This window comes from Numida meleagris, chromosome 2 (genome assembly GCF_002078875.1).
Source record: "Numida meleagris isolate 19003 breed g44 Domestic line chromosome 2, NumMel1.0, whole genome shotgun sequence".
NCBI classification, from domain to species: Eukaryota; Metazoa; Chordata; class Aves; order Galliformes; family Numididae; genus Numida; species Numida meleagris.
Window position 1 is genome coordinate 114,410,875 of NC_034410.1, and position 24,004 is coordinate 114,434,878.

At 36.8% G+C, this 24,004-nt stretch overlaps 1 protein-coding gene across 6 annotated transcripts in view; it reads left to right on the forward strand.

Annotated features, from left to right (window-relative positions):
- The window catches only part of PREX2 (phosphatidylinositol-3,4,5-trisphosphate dependent Rac exchange factor 2), a 181,448-nt gene that overhangs the window by 140,926 nt on the left and 16,518 nt on the right, over positions 1 to 24,004 (forward strand). For all 6 annotated transcript variants that reach the window (XM_021387325.1, XM_021387326.1, XM_021387327.1 and 3 more), the window contains 2 exons: positions 10,128 to 10,194; positions 12,162 to 12,352. In XM_021387325.1, coding sequence (XP_021243000.1) covers positions 10,128 to 10,194; positions 12,162 to 12,352 — 258 coding nt within the window. The remainder of the gene's footprint in view (positions 1 to 10,127; positions 10,195 to 12,161; positions 12,353 to 24,004) is intronic.

Sequence of the window (24,004 nt, forward strand, 5' to 3'; positions counted from 1 at the left end):
TTAGGAAGCTGCACATAAAGACAGAATTTCTGGTGTACTCATCTATTAGTGATGAATAAAATAATGAAGGCTTTTGCAGCACAGTGTATCTGTGGAAAACACCTTTTAAATATACTTATTTACATGAGTTGAAGAGGAATAAGTGCAAAGGACTGCTGTAAAATCTTTTCACTTTTTAATTCCTTTAATTGGATGGAAACTGTACCATATTAGGCAGCTTTAAAAACAATAGAAAACAGGAGGTGTAAAAGAGATTAAGGACAGCTGAGAAGAGCAAAGAGGATGAAGGTTGTTCAGTCATCCTATCAGTATTTATATGGGGAGAATCAGATAAGTGAAGGTCTCAATATTTTTCCAGTTCTTTCACTTGTTGACCCACTCCTATGGTTGGGACATTTTTTTTCATATATCTTGCAAATGTATTTCTGAAATATTTTATCAAAGCAGTGGATTTTCTAAATTCTGCTTTAATTCAAGTGATATTACAGCAAAAGCAATTATAAATCCAGTTGTATTCAATGAATACTGTATACGTCATTTCTTTGTTCCATGTCAGTACAAATCTATCCTAATGTCAAGTACAGTATTTATTTATTTATTCTGTTTTCTACATTTTTTTATTTTTCCAAAGTCACTGTCTGAAGGGAAAAAAAAGGTTCATCCTTTGTCTTTATTTAACAAGTTTTATGTGACAATTCAGTTTTATAGAAAGCTTTGGTCATAGCAATATTTAAGAGAAGTGAATTTGACGAGTATTGGAAAGCATTTTCTATCAGTTGGTCAAGGCAAAATTTTTTGTCGTGTTCTTTTCTTTGAATAGTTATGATTTAGCCCACATAAAAATCCTTACAATAAATTCTTCCCAACTTTATGTTCTAATGTTACTTGGTCTTGCTTATCTCAAGTGTTCTGGTTAGGATCTTCATTCATGCTTTGGATCTCATGAGATACGGCACTCTTATGGTGTTTTGATTCATGGATCAGATCAGTTGCTAACCATCGATGCCTGGTTTTGCAAGAAGCTACTGTGAAAAAGTTAACATTCAACAAAAATTACCAATGGTAGCTCTGTCCAGTTTGAAGAATAGGAAAATTATGTTGGTTTTTTTTCCAGCCATTTCATATCTGACGAGAACATTCAGTAATTGATCTCTGCATTTTTCTTTCTGTTGAACTTAACCCATTTCTTAAATAAGTCTCAAACAGCTTCAGGAATTCACTGACATAATGTTGAGAGAAGAGGAAAAAGAGAAAAGCAGATGCTTTGTTCTTGTTCTGCTCTTTGCAAGGCTGTGTAGGTGTTTGGACAGGAGAATCTAATAAACTAAGTACAGCAGCAAAACCTATTAACATTTGGATAATTGCTCCAAAGGAAAACATAAAAGTGAAATTGAATAGTCCCTGGAAGCATACACAAATGCAATAACACTGTCTTAAACTCTTCATGTGGAAGAAATCCTCTCTGTAGCACCACCTAATCAGTAATAAAATGTCATTCAAGACACAATCAATAAACCATCCTTTCTCTGTAGAAGATGAATACATTCCTGCTCCTGAAATGACTGTCTGATGATCCTCGTACAGTCTTTCCATTGCTACAGCAGCAGAAGGCAAAGTGGAGCATCAGAACTTTTGAAGCAAGTTCAGCTTCTCTTATTCCTGACACATTTGAATAATAGTATTCTAATAATGTGAACCCAGTGGTGCCATTTGAGTTGTGAATGATTGCACTTACAAAGGAATTGTGATAAAATCAAGCAGGAAAATAAAATTAAAAAATGTTTGATACCTCAGCTACTTCTTAATTTTCTGTAGTAAAGTTCTGTTGAAGAATGAATGAATAGAACACTTTTGAGGAATGCAATGTCATTTGGGTGAAAAGATTGATACTGGTGTGTGCCTTATAGAGTTCATTTGCAAATTATTTATTTGACTAAATAAAGAGATACATTAGTAAATTTATAGTGGATTATCAATCAAGTAAGATAAAAAATGGAATCCTTCCTTATATTGCAGAATTCATTCATTTGTTCATTACTAATGAACTGTGATCAGCTTTTCCACAGTATCAGAAGTGATATAATCCATCCAGGTCCTCCTTGACACCAATTTGGGCAGTCATAAGAATTTCTCTCTTTCATGGTTATTGCTTTGGGACTTTTGGAAATGCTACCTCAACTACAGAGTGTTAATCATAAGATTATCATTCATAGGCTATCATATGAACGACAGTTGAAAACCAGTTATAGAATTTGATACTTATGTGGAATGGAGGGAATGTCCCTCCATCTTCCATAATTGACTTAACCCTACCTATCAGAATCTGATTGGTTATATGAGAGAACTTTCATTCTAAGGCCAGCTATGTGTTTCTACTTTTTCTACCATTCCTGAGGCAAAATCCTTTGCCCCTGCAATGTGAAGGAAGTCCTTTATCTGAATAAAGATGCTATTTTAAAAACACACTAATTTATGAGATTTCTGAAACTGCTGGGAAATCTTCAGCATCTGGCCCACAATTTTTCTTAATGGCGCTGGATTTTTTTTCACAGTCAGCCAGCTTGCGTTTATTTCTGTAGTTCAACACTTCTGCTTCTCTGACACACATAAGGAAAAAAGAGCTGTACTGAAATTCTATTTGCAAGTTGTGCTGGTGCAAGACGCCAGCACTGTAAATTTAACCTAATCAAATGGTTTGCTAGTGGGAAACATGCAATATAACCACGTGAAAGCAATTAGGTCAATAAAGATTTTTAAATATATTTATTACTATGTGTTTGATATCCCTACAGTTGTCTTCTGACTTATGGGAGGACCAGTGATTGTGACCTGTATGGATGCTAATGTTAAATCATAATATTCTACAATCTCCTACCTCCTCACACTTTTCTTCATCTTTCTCGTTTGCTACTCCTTGCCATTCAAATAGCCTTTTGCTGTCTTGAATCAGTTGTTTTGCTTTTATAGATATGAGTCAGTTTTCTTTCAGCAAGGCACAGTGATATTTGAATTTATATCTACAACAAATGGTGATAGGAATAGTGATAATCCATGAATGCAATATAATTACTTGTACTGTTGGATTGGGTTAAATCTTTTCTTGCACATCTTGAATCACACGTGATTGTAAAAGTATGCGGGAAAATGTAATTTATCATTTTTGAAGTTTTAATGTTTTAAGAGTTATTTAGTTAAAACACACTCTGTCCTGTGAATATGATTTTTATATTTGCTAAAGGTTTATTTCCTGCATGGTGTGATTTATTATGGTATTTATTACTACATTGCACAGGAATAAATCATATGGTCATTACTGAGACCAAAAGCTTGGTTACACTTGTAGGCCTCTTTGAAGCTGGGATAAATCCTGACTTACAGGTCAGTTGAATGGCTATAACTCAGGCAATCTGTGGACTGAACAGTGACTTCTAAGATAAAAACCTATAGTAGAATATAAGCACATTTTCCCTCAGAAGAATCAGGTTTTGGATTAGCTTCCTGCAGAATGTAAAATTGTTTTAGAATGGACCTTGATGCAAATAGGAATGCTTGTTTTTGATATACCAGATGTTTAGGCTTGATGGCCTAGAGTTGGCCTACTGGTCAGCAGTAATAAGGAAGCTTGCTTTTCCAGTCTTCTCAATGAATATTTGACATTTTGACATATATCAGGCAGATCAGATTAGACTTCTTTAATCTAAGAATGATCTTTTTGGAAAGGAAATGGGCCCCTCCTTCAACATTCTATTAAAATCTACTTTTTCACAGGTGCTCTTGGTTATCTTAATCAGAAAAGTCCAGGAACATCTGTTTTTAAGAGCTTTTCTCTGGAGCACAGGAATAATATGTCTCAAAGGTGGAAAAGATGTTGGGAATCACAAGCCATTCAGTGGGTGCAGGGCTATGTTTAAGTATGTGAGATGTCTGCAGTTTTCTCCACTGCATGATGTTGACACCAAGAATAAACACTCACGGAATTTAGGTGCCTATACCTGAGTTTTGAAATTGTTGACACGACTGATTTTTAGCTGATGAGAAATTAGTGCAGTCATTGGCTGTTAGATTAACAAACATTTTTAATGCCTCTTTAGCACCTATCCTTGTATTTAGATATCTAAACACCTTTAAAATTTGGTTCCCAATAATATGGTGGTTTGAACTGGGAAGATTCAGAGGGGAGTAAGTAAAGGAATAGATGAAGGTGAGGTTAGGAGAGCTCTACTTCCATGTGACTTTTCTTTATCCCCAATTTGGCACTTTCTGGTGACACCCGTGACAATATGATGACCTAGTTCTTTACGCCAAAGATCTTGCTGTGGGAAAGGTAGCTGAGGATTGCTATCCATTCTCGTCAGTGGTGTGAGTGCTAATTACTACAACATAGTAATTAACTTGCCTGTGCATCAACAGACATAGAAGGCCTGAAGAAAATGTCCTTTGTGCCTACCGTTTTGTGTGATTTGGAACTATTCTTTGAAGTCAGCTGATACTAAAGGGAAAAGGCCTTTTTTTTCTTTTCATCTCTCCTATGTTGCTGCTTTCTTTGATATCATTTTAGGAGGTAAATGCAAGTCTGTTAGGCTAAGGAAGCAATTATAATCAGAGAATCTAATGACAAATGATTTAGCTAACTATCCTCATTACAGTGAACATCTGATTACGTTGAATGCAATATTTGTCATTTTAAAGTGTTTAATTTGCAATGTAACTTCAAACTGTTTCTCTTTCTAAAGCCTCCTGCATCTATTTGATAAGGATAAGAAGCCTTCAACAGAATGTTGGCAAATTTAATTTAATCTTGCTATAATTCACGAGGTTTTAATATAGTTATTTTTTGTTTTAAAAAATAATTCTAAAGAGAAAGTATTTCTGCCCCTAGAATTTATATGAGCATGGTACAAAAATATGTCTATGCAATATAACATTTTTTTGTTTACACAAACACGTATACGAACTCAGTAGCTTCCCAAGCTGCAGGCTCCTTGGCAGGCTGATATTTTCTGTACTGTGTATAACTTAGTCAAGGCAGAAAATAGATGTGATGGCATTCATGGCTTCAGATTGAACTAAAATTCTCTAGTAGTTACTTTGGTAAAAATGACACGATGACATAAAAGACCTATCCACTTAGAGTTAATTACTGTGAAAGAGTTTGTCTCTGGAACAAGCTTATGAGTCCTCAAGACCATGCCTGCATTATCACAGTGACAAAATCATACATAAAATCCCATAATTAATCCATTAAAACCTATCTTAAAACTGACAGATTTCTTCTGCTACTGTTTCCAATGGAAAGCCTTTCCAAATAAAATTGCTTATGAGATTAAGATGCTTGTGCTGTTTGTTGTTGTCCCACTCTTGTCCTGTGATTTTAGACCTTCTTTCCTTTCCTTCATATCTAATTAGTCTTCGTTCCTGCCATCAAATTCAGAACATAGTAATCTGAGGAGACTTACAGGTTTCAGGGAGTAATTCTATGAAAACATTTTCTTTTCACTGAAGTGGAATATTTATGAAGTAGGTAAAAGCTATTTTCCTATTTTTAATACCACATATTTGATATGTTGCATTGTGCTTAAAAATATAACAGCAAAACTGAACTGCAATGCTATGTATACCAATTTATCAAGTAGTTTATATGCCTGTAAAAAATGGAAATCTGATGCCTTTTAGAATTTTAAGATGTGGTTCCAAATGAAGTAGATACTTCTAGCTGAACTCTCTATAATGCAAAATTGTTATGAAGGAGAGATTGAAAATTAAATATTCACTCTGAAGGACATAACAAGGAAATAATAGCCAAATTTGTCTCCTGACAAACTTAATGAGAAACATTTTAGGTAGAACAGAAATTGGGATTCATTACATCTAAAGTGAAGCAAGACCAGAATGAATAGAGAGATACTGGATAAAGTAAATTAAATTGTCTAGCTGGTCTAAAAGATATCTCCAGCTGGCTCAGATTTAGGTTTTTTTGTTGTTGTTGTTGTTGTTTTTCTTCTTCTATCTTCCAGTTACATACTCTTTGTATGTGAGTGTAAATTCATTGTTTCTTTAGACTTTTGGCAAAGTATGATGAATATTTATTACAGGGAATGTTCAGAAATTGAAGATTATTCTTCTTGATAGTTTACACTAAAAAATAAAAACACCTCAAAATGACATCTGGTTCATTCTGTTTTCTTGGTACTCTGCAAATGCAGAGAAAATGTAGAGATGAAGCTTTTTCTTTCACTTCTGGTCCCTTGTTACAAATTCAGCGCAAGCCTGTAGCTTGTATAGCTTGTAGATGTAGTAGAAATGCTTGCTACCCTATGACTGTTTGACATGTTATCACCGTAACAGGATATTCCATGTCTGGAATATCACAAATCAAAAAGGGGAATCTACGTTGTGATAAGGAAGTGTGGATGCTGTTAGTTAGTACCAATGGGTTCAGTGTGGATTTGGCTGTTGGTGTACCAGGAGAAGCAGTAAGGCACCTGGAAGTGGTTGTGGCCCAAGAACTTTCAGTTAATAAAACAGGATGATTTCAGGTGATCTGGGAAGTAAATAAGAGATGATTGGAGGTTTAGCATACTGGAATCAGAGATCTCTTCTGCATCCCTGGAAAAATAGAGGGTAAAATGCAACATTTGAAAAACAATCAGAGTTATATAGAGCAAATGCCTTTTAAAGTGTTTTTTTCCTATTTTCCGTCATCCAGGACTTTCTGTCCTCACACTTCTGTGATCACATTACTGTGATTCCCCTTGCTTGTGCATTTATAAATGTTTAGGAGTGGGGCTGTGATGTGCAGGCTGGCATTTCTTGGTATAATTAAATTTAAAGATTCTTCTCTTTTCTCTGTGTATATATTTTGATCATTTCACCTTACGGTCACATCCTTATTCCCACAAACTATTTTCCACAGTTCTGTTTGGTTACATTTAGAATAGACACAGTCAAAGCTGGTGTGTCACTATGCCTAGAGTTAGCCAGGAAGGACTTACACATGAAATACGAATTATCCAAGTTATTAAGTTCATTAAGTTGTGAATTAAGCTGTGAATGGTCAGAATATTACGGTCTTCACTGTTTAAGAATTTAAAATTGTGAAATTGTCACGAAGGAGTTTTCTTGTTACAATTAAACCTTTCTCTAATAACATTGTGCATAGGATTGTATCACAGACATAGATGTTAGGGTTGAAATCTTCTTGACATCCATAATCTTAATGTATGATGAAACTTCAGAGCTTCTACACATTGCCTTTATTGATGAAATAAGTATTTTTCTAGGTGTGTAAAAGATGGAAGGTGGGAAGTCCTTGTGTGTTCTGACATCTGATTGTTCATGTGTGCAAACTTCTTTGGAGTACTCAGTATGCTGAGACTTCAGTGGGTAGTTAGTTATCTTAATGTATCATGTGTATATGAAAGCTATTACTTTCTTGTGCACCTAAATAGAGATAGAATATTACAGTTTTCTTTCTTCTAGACTTTGAGCATGAATAGTGATACAGAAATACTGCTAGTAAAATGTATAGGAAGCATGCTGTGTTGCAGCAACTGTCAGTTCAAATGGTGTCCATTCTTGGACCTTTCTAGAGCAGAAGACCCAATTAGCCTTTAGTTAATGCTATTTAAGCCAATTATGTTTCCCCTGCTCCCAGTCAGAGAATGGATGGTCAACATCCAGGATAAACATAAAGACTTCCTAGAACAGCAATTTGAAAGTCTAGAAACTTGGTTGTGCATGTACATGCATGTACAGGGTTTCTCAGAAATGCCTGTCTCCTTTAAGCTTAATTTTCAAGGTTTCAATTTTTCAGGTTTTTACATGTCCGGATAATTTTTGTAGGGTATCTTAAGCAAACATCAATATTTCTGCATCTTATTCGCAAGTTCTGGGAAAATTTATTTTGTGATAGGTTTTTCTTTTTGAACCTGAACATATTTGTTACCTCAATCCATAGTAAGTTTTCCTTGAGGTATCTGTTCTGTTATTTGACATTTTGACAGAGGGAATGTCTTTAAAAGGTGGAACATAGCAATCATCTCCTGTAGTTTTAATATCTACTGGTTTTTCTACCTTTTTTCCTTTTTAAAGGAAGGCTTTTCTACAACCATTTCTAGAAATTGTAAGGCTTTTAGTAGCAAAAAACAGCATCACAATTGCAGACAAAGAACTATGATTTCATTCTTGTTCATTTCAAATTGATTAGAAAATATTGTCCTAACCGGGCACTGTGCCAAGATTGCCATTAACTTTTCCCATAAAATATGATGAAGGACCTTAACAAGCATTTAGTAATTAAGCGAAGTGCTTTGGAAATTTATATGCTGTCCGCAGTTTGTCATGTTCTGTAAAATATTGAAGACAGTTTTTATGAAAAGCAATAAAAATAAAGCATTGGAGAAACATCTGGGAGTGTTATCTGTTTGTGGTGGAGGAGAATTGTTTCAGTGGCAGCAGGATATTTTGATATTTAAAATTAATGTTGTGTATAGTTGATATTTTTTTGTTCTTAAAGTTGATGAATAACTGAATTAATATAGTAATTCTTATAATTGAATATCCCATTCTGGTGTCCACGTTGCTTCATTTTCTACCCTGAGTTTTTTATTTCCCATGTACTCCATTAATGTGTGTACTCTTCTATATTTGTTTTCTGGTCTCATTTAACGCAGCTGAATTTACTGAAATAATAGCATAAAGAGAACGGGAGTGCTGAATATACTGAAAATGAAGCAGATTTTCCTGTGGCATAGCTGGAAAAAACAGTGAAGGCTTTTAGTCTGATAACGTTCAGTGGATAGCAGGGAGGTGCTTTGTTCTTTAGCTTTCCTAACAAAGAGAAAGGCTGGTCTGTTGCTGCTGAAGGAGCTTTTATGTGCTGTGGCTACTCGTAGAGATTTATGAGTAATTTTCTCTGCAAACCTCTTTTCCTTCCAATAGTCTCCAGCTTCTTTTAACACAGAGTAAGTTCTGCATCGCACAAGGGCTTAATGGAATAACAGAATGAGATCAGTTTTCATTGCTGTGCTTTGTACGGTTCAAACCTCAAATCAGGCAGAAGATGATTCTCACAACTACAAAACTATGGGCAGAAAAATCTACAAGACTGTATGGTGTCTGCATTTGTTTATCAGGACAATATTTCTGGACTGAAGAATAAAAGGCTATTCAAATCTGGTCTGCACCTCTGCTCTGCAAATATACAACCCTCTGAATAACTCCAGCCATGAGTATAAAATTATTAAAAATATGTATGTATATATGAGAGAAGTTAGGGGAGCATATGCTGAAATTTGGTTGCTACATTGTGTGGGGCAGCTGGACTTCAGTTCCAGCCTGGGCCAGGACTCAGCTGTGACCCTTAGCCAGGCCTGCTGCTTGTGCTCAGGCCTTGGAGCTGGATAATAGCTTGAAGGTTCCTCTGGAAAATCTAGTTTTCCTAAAGTTCAGTGTTTTTGGTTTCGTTTTGTGTGCATTTATTTTGTGTCTCTCTTTTTTTTTTTTTTTTTAACCTTGGCCAGAATTGCTGCAGTGGCAGGTGTTGTGTGGTCCTCAGTGGAGACCTCATCTGTCAGGGAATCCCAGTGGGTGTTTTATAACTATCAGCTTGAATATGGTTTTCTCAGTTCCAGTACTGGCTTTCAAATTTGGGATTCTGTTCTGATATGATTGCAGTTATTTACAACTAATATTAAAACAAACAAACAAAAACTTAAAGAGCATAAGATCTAGGCACTGTTGACATGCCATGATGGCAGGTTTTCCAAAGTCACTATTAAAATCTGACAGTTTCCGCAAACCTTTCCTCGATGCAAATAAATGTTTTGGTGAAAATCATTTTCAGAACATGTTTTTCTACTAAGTAGAGGTTAAAATTTCACAGTGAACTGTTGTCGAAGGGCAGAGGAGAAATTTGTCTCCAAAACATGAAAAATGTTCCTCGTTACTTTAAAGAAAGGGTGTTAGTACCTATTTACCCTTGTAGATTCTTGATACTCTCTTGTTGTGATAGTAGTAATAATAATAAGATAATAATCCAACCTTAGGACAATGTCTCGGAGTAGTTTCCTTCATACATTTTGTTCAAACTATTAATAGTCTTTGCTGTATTTTGTTTGTTTATTCAGGGCATTCTACCTGGACAAGTCAAACCTGCCTCCAAATTCAACATCTAAAGCAGCTTACATAGATAAGGTAAATAAAAAAGCTAAGTACCTAATTAAACTTTGTATGTTACACACACTGTGTGCTTTCATGAGGCTTTCTTATTCCGTTGAGAAATAGAATTATTCAAAGCTATAGGGGTCAAGGAAAGGAGAAACTCTCTTACAGCTTTTTGTTGCACCCTTCTTTTAAGGGGTATCTGTTGCCATGTGGTTCTGCATCAACAGCTGAGGACGGAGGGCATCAGTGTATCTGACAAGGAAAACTGTAACTTTCCTTTTTCACTGCATTGTCAGAGAAATACAGTCACACCAGGAGCATGCAGGGGCTTGGGCAATGGAGGAGTAGACGCAGGCAGAAATTTTTAGTTCTGAAAATTGGAATTGCTGTTCAAAATGAAGTACTTCTTCAGCGTCTTGCTCATGCTTCCTTCTGAACCTGCTCTTTTAGGCTTACTTCAAATGCTTTCATCTGTCTTTAAACCTCTGTGACTGAGAGATCCCAGGGGCTAGGAAAATTCATTTAATGCTCCCCTATTGTTGGAGAGTTAATAGCCATATTGCGGCTCAATAAGGAAAAAATAAAAATTCTAGGATCTTGTCTGTACTGACTTAAAAGCAAAAGTGATTGAGTTACTGTGGCTTGAGAAATGCAATGATCATCACTGAGCTCTGTGACAGACTGAAGTTTTATGACTGTATCGTGTAGTATGATCATTAGAAGACCGATAGTTCCTGTTTCATGTCTCTGTGCTGGACTACATGGAAGGGAAGGAGGACATGTGCCCGTGCCTCTCCTTCTATGGTGTCAAGAACTTAATTTTTTTTAAAATGTCACAGCCGCAGCAGGAGAAATTTAACTACATGTGGAGTGCTTGTTACCCCCCAACCTGTTATTTCAGTAAAAAGGTCAAGGGTAAGATAAAAGCAACTCATAACACAGATCTAACCAAGGGATGCTTGGTTAAGCTAATGCATTTATTCTGCAACTGGAGCAAGCTAAGAGTGAATGCATGATCTCAGTTTGTAGCTGTAGCTGTGACTTTTGTTCTCTTCTCTATAGCTTTGTATTCATAAATGGCACCAGTTAAAATCAATTTAAATGGATGCAAGTTAAACCAAGTTAAATCTATTTGTGCCTAGATTTAAATATACTACTTTTTGTAATTTATTTACCTGACCTATATGCTTTCCAGTGAGGTTACCTCCATAAATGAGCAAGTGAGGCTGACATTTCCCTAATTAATTAAAGATGTCTTTGGGGTATTAATCTGTCTTTCAAAATATCCATTCTTTGGGTAATAGGATTTTGCTAGATTCTTTAAGTGTTTCTGGTATAAAGAGAAATTGAAATTGAATTATGGAATCCACAAAACTGTCCTGTGAATCTTTTCTTTACACAAAGCACCGTGGGTGCTGCTTTTCATTGCTAGACTTCTGCTGAAGGTTCCTCTTCTGAGGGCAGCCTTCCATTTGAAGGTGCTTTCTTTATTAGGTGAATCATTCATTTTCCATTTGGTAGTGCTTAGTTTTGTGGTATATTTTGTCACTCCTGATCATTTTTCTTTTCCCTTATTGTTAGTCACGATTAGAAAACAGCCATTTGTATAAATTAAGGATAGTGTTTCTTAATTATGATCTGATTTTGTCAGTGAGTCAATTAACCAGCCTTGGCATCCCTCCTCTGCATGCATTATGGTTGTAGGTTGCCTCTTTGTGGTTTCCCTTTTTTGAAAAGACCATTGATGGAAATGGCACTGATGGATATGTTCAGTTTATTGAACTGAAAATCAGCTCTCTAAGCTGGTCTGGGAGTGAAAAAATGGCCTAAGTCACGTAGCAAAAGACTACATGTTCTTTATGTACATTACAGAATCTGACTTTGGCTGTCCCAGCTTAATCCTGCTGTTCCGACACACATCTGTGAAGACTTACTCAAAAAAAGCATTTCACATGCTCTCAGTAGGAAATATTAAAATTTCTTTTTCTCTCTTTCAGCTGATGAGGCCTCTTAATTGCTTGGATGAACTTTACCGACTCATAGGGTCCTTTATCCGATCAAAGCGCACTGCTGCCTGTGCGTACACTGCTTGCAGTGCTTCTGGAGTTGGATTGCTATCAGTTTCTTCTGAGCTCTGCAACAGGCTTGGAGCTTGTCACATCATTATGTGCAACAGTGGAGTTCACCGGTATGACAATTTATTTTCCTCCCTTTGTTTCAGTCAGTCATTCAGACCTTGTGGTTCGGAGAATTTTCTTTTTTAAGTAGAGTTCTTATACTGTCTTTCCATGTATGTGACTAAGTATCAAATATACTTACAAGTTCTGTGGTGTAATTGTATAACTGTACTTGCAGTGATTGACAGAAATGAGAAGTATGATTTTGTTCAGTGCAGTTGTTATGGATTGTTCCATATTCAAGTAAGGAAAAGACAGAAACCTTAACTGCTAAAGCAGCAGAAGAAATGTCTCCTAGGTGAATAAAACACACTGTATTAAGCTCTTAATACAGGCAAGAAATGCTGAAATTTATATCTGCTTTATATGCTAGTGAAACAGTAGTACAGCTTTCATTCAAGGGAAAAAAATAAATAAGATGTATGCATTTCCGCAGGTTGTACCATGTCATAACTAGAAGTTCTGTCTGTATTGACACAATACCAGAAAATGAACTATAGCCAATGGAGCTTTGTTGTCACCAAGTCCAAAATTTTAACACACACATTTATTTATATGTATTAAAAAATTCAATAGTGGCATTATTGAGCTCTCTAGTATTTAATAGTATTAGTCAAAGGCTGCGATATGTTTGTGTACCAGTTTGGCAGACTACAATTTTGTCTGTTTTATATCAAAAAAGCTGAGACTGTCATTGGAAGGGGGGGGGGGACAACAAAAGCCCAAGCTATAAGCAAGAACGTGATGCTAAATACCTGCTCCTTTCTAAAAATTCCTAATTATGGATTACAGGTAGTGTTAAGTTAAAAATACTCTTGTTAGGATTTGGACTTGATGATCCTTGTGGGTCCCTGTGGGATATTCTGTGATTTTATGACCTATTCAAATCCTTATTTTAAGCAGGCTTGATTACCAGTATATTGTACTACATTTACTTTATCCTAATTTTAAGTAATGTCATTTCTTTAAAACAGATTTAGGGGAAAAAAATGCATGATAGCTGCAATGCAGGTTATTAGGTATGAAAAAATACAAAAGCTCTGTATATAGCCAACACAAGTTATTATAAAAACAGTGCCAGCCATGTCTGTTAGCAGAGTTTGCAACAGACTGTATTGCTCTTAGTTTCTGGTACAAGGGAGTGTCACTTTGTATACAGCACTTGGTTTTAGGCAACTGCTGAATAAGGCTGCTATTTAACATTAATCACTGTATGAGAAGACGGGAATACTATATAGCATGGATTGGCATGAAGTTGTCATTTCAGAAGACTGTGAAGATGAGCCAGAGAAAAGGTGTCTCTTACCTTCATTTAAAATGGCTTGTATCAGAAATAGTGTTGCCAGTAGGAGCAGGGAAGTAATTGTCCCTCTGTACTCAGCACTGGTGAGGCTGTAACTTGAGTACTGCTTTAGTTTTGGGCCCTTCACTGCAAGAAAGACATTGAGGCCCTGGAGAGTGTCCAGAGAAGGGCAGTGAAGCTAGAGAGGGGTCTGGAGCACAGGCCTTATGAGGAGCGGCTGAGGGAGCTGAGATTGTTCAGTCTGGAGAAGAGGAGGCTCAGGGGAGACCTCATCGCTCTCTATAACTACCTGAAGGGAGGTTGTAGTGAGCTGGGAGTCAGCCTCTTCTCTCTTGGAACTAGTGGCAGGACGAGAGGGAATGGACTCAAGTTGCACCAGGGGAGATTTAGACTGGACATTAGGAAATCCTACTTTTCTGATAGAGTGGTCAGGCGCTGGAATGGGCTGCCCAGGGAGGTGGTTGAGTCACTGTCCCTGGAGGTGTTCATGGAACTTGTAGACGTTGCATTGAGGGACATGGTCTAGTGAGAACTGTTGGTGATAGGTGGACAGGTGGACCTGATGATCTTGTAGGTCTTTTCCAAACTTGGTGATTCTATGATTCCATGAAAATAGTATAACGAGAAGCTTTTCTCATAATGTCTGTCTTTGTGCATCGGAGCTTCTGCTTCCTAAAATGATTTTTGCTTGTAAACATTGCTCTGAGAAAGAGTAAACAAGATTGGGGATAGGGAGTGGGAAATCAGCCTTGTGTAAGGCCCACAAAACAAAACAATATTGACTCTGAAGAATAGGGAAAAAAAAATAATGATCAGATTGACCTCATGTCAGTTAGTTGCTGTTAGTTACTATTTCTTCAAAGCCATGTGCTTTTAAGATCAGATTCTTTATTCCAGAGTATCCTTCTGAAGACATTTCTGTGTTGAATAAGACAAATTTCATGTCTTACGTGATCAGAAGAGACTTTGGGCTTGATTCTGCTGTTTTATATAAAACCGAGAAACCCCTCCTCTGAGTTTCCTCACAATTTCTTGGATAAAGTTCTGAACTTCCAAATATGGTTGTGCCAAAAATTCTTACTGTTTAAGAATGAAGTCGGAGCAACTTCAATAGCCCAAATAGATGATTACTCTTAAATGAAAATGAATTATTAATGAGATCCCTGCTCAAAACTAAGACTAATTCAAAGGTAAAAACTGTTAAATGTCTAATTAAGTATATTTAATAAGAAAAATGTTAGAAAGCCAGCACACATTGGATTTCAAGATATTATTACAAGCGGTGGGAATGGAGTATAATTGTTTAACATGTAGTTTTCCATCTAGATGTTAAAGGATTCAAGACAACCTTTTTATACGAAGTTGCATAACACTTTTCTGTAAAGCATGACTAGTTCTGCTTTATGGAAGAATCCATTTCAGCTTTTGTACACAAGATAGCATTACTTCAGCTGTGCAATAATACTGCCTTTGTGGCCACCATCTGTTCAGAGAAAAAAAACATCAACTCTTGGCATTATCACAGACATTTTGAGATAGACCCTCCAGGAGAGAGGAACGCATTACTTGAGATTTATAGGTACTCAGAGTTTTTGCTCTGAATTTCTGAAAGTTCAGAAGAAAACTCATATATTTTGGAAGGAATTCCCATGCTATTATTTGAAGTAACAGAAGTTGAAGAAGCTTTTTTATTCTTTCCAAGAAACAAGAGTTACCTGTTGCTGTTGTGCATACAAGTTGATGAATGAAGAGGTCTGTCTTTAGAATTTGAAGTTATATAACACCATGTACTGTTTTCCTTCTGGCCTCCCTAGGCCACATCTCTCCTGTCCAGCACTAGACTCTGCTTTTTGGCATTCTGAAATTGCCTTTGTCCAGACAGAAAGCTTGTTTCATCTCCAGCCAGTAGGCTTGCTGGGTGTTCCTGAAATTTCTGCTGCTAAATTCTGCTGTGTTTTTTTTGTGAACCTGCTCCTCTTGATGCTTTGTAGAGTGAAACTCTTGCAGCATCATGAAATCCTGTGGGAAGGAGAGAAAGAAGAATAAGAGGCTGGATGTGATCCAGTCCCACAGACAAAGAAGATTTTGCCTCTTCCCTGTAGCCTTGAGGGCTGTATTCTTCTGCTTGTTTCGTGGAATATTATTTAATCAGGGCAGATAATCTTGCAAAATAATGTTCTTTAAATTGAAGTTAGTTACTGATTTTTCCAAGAGAGGATATTTTTTTCTAGTTGTACTCAGTGGTGTGTCTGGCCCTCTGTGTTCTTAGAAACTAAATACTGTGAAGTTGCTGAATTCAACCAGTTGCAGAAGTGCACATTTTGTAGGCCCAGACCAAGAGCTCATGACTGAAAGTTTTTGGCACTATGATACAGATACTAAATGAGTTGAAAAGTGGTATTATCTACTGTTTCCACTATGTAAGCAGATAGCAGAAAGATGTGAATTGTGATTGCAGATAAACTTAGGAAGTATGTTCTTCATTTTTCAATCTTCTTGCCAGCTTAAAAATGAAGAACAGTGATCTCAGAGCAAGTTTCCTATATGCTTTCTTAAAAAACAAACAAACAAAACTCTAATTTTGGCCTAATTTTGGTGCTTGGTCTCTAATGGAAGAGCTTCTCCGAGTCTGTGGAAGAGTTCAGGGTGTTCTTGGTTGGTCAGCGTCTTTCTTTTTTTCCTGGGCAGTGGGAACTTAGCAAAGCATGAATCTGTCAATTTAGTATTCTTTAAACCTCAACCTTCCCTCACTCAATTTATGCCTTACTAAAATGATTGGAGAGTCTTTACCGTGTTGCCTCGACTTAGGTGTCATGCATTGACAATGGGGGTTTTTGTCACCTAACGGGTAGGAAGCAAATCCCAGACAGCTTTGGAGGGTGGTGCTGGATGGCAGTCCCAGTGCAGAAGAGCCAAGAATAGTGAACGAACAGCTTGGTCTGCTTTGACAGTGATTGCTGATCTCTGGATCAGCAGTGTCTTGGTTTCTGACTTCTCTGTGATCCATATTAAATTGCTTTTTGCACTGTGCTAGGCTAAAACAGCTTGACAGAGTTCACAGTTTCATCCCTATATCCGAGATAATACTCAGGATTTTGAATTGCTGGTGATTGCTTTGCTTTGATTTTTATTATGACAATATGTTTACCAATTTACATTAGAGCCTGAAATCCTATATCTACTTCAGGCAGCAGTTCTTTCCAAATATATTTCAGTTGCAAGAAAAACAAGGATGTGAAAAAATAAGTCCCTTTAGCCTTCGCTGTCCTCAGTGACATGTGAATGCAGCAGACTGCCCTTGGATTATCCTAAATGAACATGCCTTGTTGATCAACATCGGGAACAGAACTCTAAATTAGCCTGAGAAATCGATAGTTTGTATTTCTATTTTGCCCTTTTCTATCATCCATAATTATATTTCTGCCTGCCAATCAACTGTCACCCTGTAAACAATGCTCTGCTTTCTTTACTTGTGTTCGATCCATTTGAAGTTGTAATCACTCTGCACAAATGTAGGTGATGAAAGGCACTTTTAAATTTTATTGAATCATGATGCTAGCTCCTGCTTGAGGGGGAAGAGCAGACTCGGCTGCACAGACATGCCTTCGCCTCTTTCCATGCCAAAATGAAATTAGGTGCAGCAGCTGCAGAAGCCTATTCAGGGACCATCGGACTTACAAGCTCAAAGGAATCATTTAAAGCATCCAAACGAAACAAATCCCAAGTTTATTTAAAATTTTGCATTTCCTGGAGGATTGAGAGAAGTCTTTTATAATCTTGATGTACCCCAGAAAAATTCCTAGTCTTATTTTCTTTTCTGAGTTTTAATTTCCCCTCTAGAAAGTCTCTCCTTTGCATTACCATCCTTCAAGCGGTGGGGTGCTGGCTGGCAGCACTCAGCTGAATGATGAGGCAGGTTTTGCCAAGGGTTGATTATGCTGTCTCCTGCAGCTGGCACAACTCCTGAGATCCAGCTAAACCGGCTCCATCTTCCACACAGTGAAGCAGAGGAATGCCATAAGCTGTCCAGCATGGCCAGCTGCCTTTTAGTGAATTAGATAAAACAAGTTGAAAAACAGGAACACTGATTTTTATAGTTCAGATGCTCTATCATAAGAATACTTCCTTTTAGATTATTTTAATGTGGTTTTTTTGGGGGGGGGATGGGGGGGTAGGAATTTAGTTCTGAGCTCAATGAGTCAGTGTTACAAAAAAATAAAATCTCCTTGAAGTTTTGCAGATGCAACTCGTGAACTCCACAGTAAGATGACTTTCAGGGACTGGTGGGACTGACTATAGGGCGCAGGTCAGCATGAGCTGAGGACCTATTCTGGCTACTCTCCAACATTTAATGAAGATTCTCTATTTTAATTTCAGTTTTATTATGTCTGTCTGCAATCACTGTATGTTTGTGATACCTCACCCTACTGAAGCATAAACAAAACTTCTGTTTTCCTAATACTATTTTGGATAGTATTTTATTCTCTGCTGTCTAATATTTGAAATAATTATATAATCAATATGCAGGAATTTGCCTTGAGATGATATAAAGAAGACATCACACACAAATAAGTTATCTCTAGAGCAGTGATCATTTTATTTTAAGATTTGCCTTTCCCTGGCAACCTGACACATTTTTGCTTAGTTAATTTCCACTGTGTGCGTGAAGGACTGTGGTCATTGAGTTTGCTTACACACTTTAAATTCTGAGATACCATTTTGTTTAAAATGCAATCTGAAAATACAGAGAAGTGCAGTGAGACAGACAGGTGGATCTAACTTCCTGCTAATATGAATTTCATAGTGCTCTTTTTTTCCTTTTTGGATGCATTGTAACATTATGGACTAGGATAGACATTTGACAACGAAGTTGATAGATGACTCAATCACTTTGCTCTATAGAAACATCGCTCTTCAGTTGCTGCAGTATTGTCTTACCTACAATCCAGGTCCTGAGGAGAATCTGATTTTTCCTTACAAACTCTGCTATGTTATAGCAAAAATACAACAAATCCTCTAGAACAATCTAGCATTAAAAACTTTTCCAAATCTTTAAATTCTGAGGTGGAGAGTAACCTGAGATCTTAGAATACGAGAAGTAAATTGCAATTTTCCAACAGACAGATTTACTTGCCGGCTTAGTAGCCTTCAATGTAAAAGACTTTCTGTTCAGAACAGGTGATAATGACTGATGTTTTTTTTGCCTTTAGATGTTTGCTGTTTGTTTTTGCAAGTATGACTGAGCAACCAAAAAGCAAATCTTGAATCTTTTGGAGATGTTGTTCTTTCATAAAACAAAAAGCTGTAGTGACTGGTTTAGGTGACCCCTTGGAACACTTTCAGCTGATTAAAGGTGGAAAGATCTTGAGGATGAGTGTTTCTGAGAAGATGTTCTTATCAGAAAGACGTGCAGCTTTTAAAGACTGACAGACATGTTTTTTTCCTTTATTCTTCAGAAAGCTCTCTGTCTTTGAAAATGTAGAACAGTCTCCTGTTATGTCTGGAAATATACTGGAAGATAATGATATTCCTAATAAGCTACAGAAAAAGTCATCATTACATACTGCATGTTCAGGATTAAAAATCACTAATGTTGAATTTAACAAACCTGTTCAAAATAATATTTGTAAACTACAAAAGCCATTAACTGAGGTTAGCACTGATATACGGATAACGTATACTTACTTAGGACTGATTCCTTAGCTTGATTAAAACCATGTCATTTACTTCAGCAAGTCAGGACTTTAGGACGAGAGGTAATGGCCTTAAGTTGTGCCAGGGGAGATTCAGGTTGTATATTAGGAAAAATTTCTTCTTAGAAAGATTGGTGAGGCACTGGAACAGGCTGCCCAGGGAGGTGGTGGAGTCACTGTCCCTAGAGGTGTTCAAGAAATGTGTGGATGTGGCACTGAGGGACATGGGTTGGTGGGCATGGTGGAGATGATCTGATGGTTGTAGCTGATCTTAGAGGTATTTTCCAACCTTAATGATTCTGTGATGATAGTTTGTGTTTGAAAATACCAGGTAGTGCTGGTTTGTATTATCTTGTCATGGGATGGGGATTCATGTCCACTAAGGGAGTTGGGATATGTTTGTTTTGAGGTTTGCACAACTGCATGTTTGCAGTGGTGCCTCTCATGAAGGAAATCCGTGCTTGCTGATGTTTGAAAGATAAGAGGCAGAAGTCCCCTCAGTTATGAACTATCCATTTCTTTGTGATGCAGTAATATTTTCCCTAATCACTTTTTTGAGGCATTGTTTATGATTACTTGGTCACTGTAATTAAATATATTTCACATGCAGAGTATGGCTTGCTATAATTTTGCACAACAATATAAGTTTTGGACAAACGGCCTGATTTTGGCTGGGATAGAGTTAATTTACTTTCTAACAGTTGGTATGGTGCTGTGTTTTGGATTTAGGATGAGAATAATGTTGATGACACACTGATGTTTTAGTTGTTGCTGAGCAGTGCTTACACTGAGTCAAAGACTTCAGCTTCTCACACTGCCCTGCTGGTGAGGAGCTCGGGGTGCACAGGGAGCTGGGAGGGGACAGAACCAGGACAGCTGACCAACACTGACCCAAGGGATGTCCCATACCATATGGCATCATGCAGAACTATAGAACTGGGGTTGTGGGTTGCAGGGGTGCACACTGCTCGGTGTGTGGCTGGACATCAGTCAGCAGGTGGTGACCAACTGCACTACTTTGTTTATTATTATTATTTTATTTTTATTATTATTATTATTATTATTTTTCCTTCCTTTTTCTGTCCTATTAGACTATCCCATCCCATGAGTTTTTTTCCACTTCTCTCCCCAGTCCCATTGCAGGGGAAGTGACTGAACAGCCATGTGGTGATTAGCTGTCTGCTGGGATAAACCACAACAAACCCTTATTACTTGTGCTCAATCCAAAGCTGATTTTGAGGCAGTGATCTTTCCTCACTGAGAACACCTCCGCTTCATTATAAGGCCTTAAAGAGACTGAACATAAGTCCTGAACTCCAGTAGAGTTTTGTTGTAATTGTAAATTACAGTATTGTATTTTACTGCACAAACCTCAGGTGCGTTTTATCTCTAATACCTGCTGGATGGCTGAACTTCTTTCTCCCTGTGAGAAAAACAAAAATTCTGTTCTACAAAGTTTCAATATACGGGCATATATAGGGAATATATATAGAGAATAGAAACTTCAGTATTTGCCTGCATGGATCCATATTCCCACAATGACAATAGCTTAGAAATTGTAGGAGACTCTTCAGTTTGATGTACGTGCAGTTTTTGTGCTTATTTCTTATAGTACTGAACATTTTCTCTTCTTTTTCATTTATTATGGGTTATTCTTTGGGTTTCCTGTCAAAATCAGTATGTATTACCTGGCCATCACTAGTAATTGCAGAGAATTATCCCCAAAATAATACCTGCTCTAGAAGCATTATTTTAAACGGCAGAAGAAACAAGAAAATACTTGATGTAATTGGCTTAAAAGGTGGTCAAATGTGCTTACAATTTGCTTACAATGTACAAAGAGAAAAATTAGTTAAAGATATAACAAGGGCATCGAACTACATTTTGAGTAACAACTTTAGATTTTAATTAGGCTAAGCATTCATGCATCGTTTTCATATTTTTTTCTCTTCACATAACCAAAACATAATCCATCTCGACATCTCTGACTGTGGTAATTGATATGGTAACTACTAAACCAACTTGTTTCACCTCATTTTTTTTATTTAGGGCATTTTTCTGGGAGAGGCTTTGTTGCCCCTTTGGATGCAGGATGGCTGGAATCCTAATTGAAACCTGCCGATGACTTGAATGTTTTAGATTCTTTTAACTCTGGTAACATAAATATTCAATTTGCTCAGTGGCAGCTCTGTAGGCACTGTGCTGTACATCAGCTCAGATTAGTTTTCCTTTCAGGTGACATTAAATAAGATGCTATGAAATAATTTCTCAGAAATTTTCCATCTGTTTTCCTCTTTTACAAATCAGGTTTTCAGTGTATATATATGTCTGACCACTAGATTTGCAAACGTTTAGTAAAAAATCATATTCAGTCACAAGAAAGTGAAAAAGAAAAAAAAAAGACAAAAAACCCACAATTCTTCTGCTGGGGACACTGGTGACAGAAAATGATTTAACTTCTTTTGTTCAGGATGGTCTGAAACAGCAGATAATTGAAAGTTTGTATGCAGTCTTCACCTCAATATTGCCATGACTGATGGGAGACAGGAGATAGCAGGCAGGGAATGGGAGCAGCTGCAGCCCCTTCTGTTTCCCCTTGGAAACCAAATGGATGGATGAGGAATTCTCAGCCCAGTTGTGCTGGGAAAGCCAAATGCCTGTGCTGAATGCTGCCGTAATCTGTTAAGGGGAAGAATCTGCGACTCTACTGACACGAATTCGGAGATGTGGAGTTTGGGTCTTTTGTTTTTCTGTCATAAAAGAAGAGATGAGAGGAAGAGAGACAGAGTGAAAACAGATTTAGATTTGTTTACAGAGTAAAATTAAAATATATGGATTCAGAATTTATACTTCCCATAGCATAATGTTACGAGAGCATTGGAAGGTTTTTTGTTTTTTTTTCCCCTAGTATTTTCCTAGTTTGGGTTGCCTGGACTGATTTCATCCAAATGACCAGATACTTCCAATGGTCAGAACTGCTTCTAAATCGCTTTGTAAACTTTAATACCATCTGCTGCTTTGTGTGTGGATTCGTTTCTTCTACAGCTGGTTTCCAGAACATTTTGATTTGTGATAATGAATATGTAGTGATTCAAGAACTATATTTAAAAATCCGGGAGAAAGCACCAGCATGTAAATACAGGTCTACTTGTGACTCAGTTCAGCATAACCCCGTGGAAAGGTTTTTGGTCAGAATTAAAAGAGGACACCGTCTTACCAATTCGTTCACTGATTCAGCTAAAATGAAGTTCTTTCATTGTTGTTGTTTGCTGTGTTTAGAAAGTAGTACTTTCTGTCATAATTACACAACAAAAACCGCAAGCCATCATTTTTATTTTAATTCTCTTTTTAAGACTGCCGTTCATCAGACCTTTTGCATGACTCAAGAGAAACAAAATCTAGCAATATTATATTGTACCTCTAATGAAATATGAAATGAAATTATGCCACTGGTCCTATTTTAACATTTTTTAACATACTTTAAAAAGTAAGAACATATTTAAAAAGAAACAGTGGATGTATCTAACCAGCATTACTTAAACTTGAATATAAAATGTTTTATTAAAGGTTTGTACTGATAGTCAACATCATCATTGCTGTTATCTTGAGTGTCTTCACTAGTGATTTCCAAGGATATTTTAATATTATCCTCAGAATTAATATAGTTATTTTTTGCCTTGAGGTGATCTCTTCAATTTTTGGCGATTACTACAGTATAATCATGAAACATATGAACAGACTATCTCTGTAATAGCTTAATTATGCTATTTTACTCTGTCTGTGTTTTTTCCCACTTTGATTATGTCTACACACTTGGTAACCTTATTTCTGAACTGTTCTTGGCATTGTCAAAATGTAAATGGCTCATAATGTCCGTCATCACTGCCCACTTCATCAGGTTTTGTATAGGGAGAAGTTTGGCAGTCGTTTCCAAATACAGGATTAGTGTTTGCATCTAGTTCTTCAAGCTGACCTTCATTTACAGTGTTCTTTTGTTAGTTTTGATTCACTCATGGAGAATATGATTTCTCTGTTCTTTCAGTCTTTTGGGTTCCAGGAAGATGGGAGTTATGGGAAAGCTGGCTCAACAGCTGGTTGGTTGAAAGCTGCACATTGACGAACACATTGACGTCTATTATACCTACAGATAAACTTTCTATCCCTTTTCTCTGTCTTAGATTACATCTATTAAATTAGGTTATCTACTTCTCCTTTTTCCAGTTTTGAACGGGACAAAGCTGCCTTTGCTGTTCTTGAGGGTTAGAAGTTTAGATTTTGGTGCTGGCAAACATTATAAGCATGTATTTTTTTGAGTGATAGTTAACCTTTCAAAGACAAGATAAAAAAAATGCATTGAGAATTTCTAGTCTAATGGTTGTTTTTCACCTGAACCAAACATATAACACAAAAGATCAATATACTTTTGATTCAAGTTAGCTGAGGTCAGTGTACGTAAGAAACTTGGGGAATAAAAATGATTTCATTACTAAAGAAACTCTCTTAGCTTATACATTTTTAACAAAGGGCCATTAATAAAGATATGGATCAAATTTAATATCTTCTACACTAACTACTGTGAAAATTTTTACAGTCCATAAATTTACTTGGCGGTATTTAAAACATGTCAGGGTGTTGGTTTTTTTTTCAGTAAGAAAATAAGAGCAGAC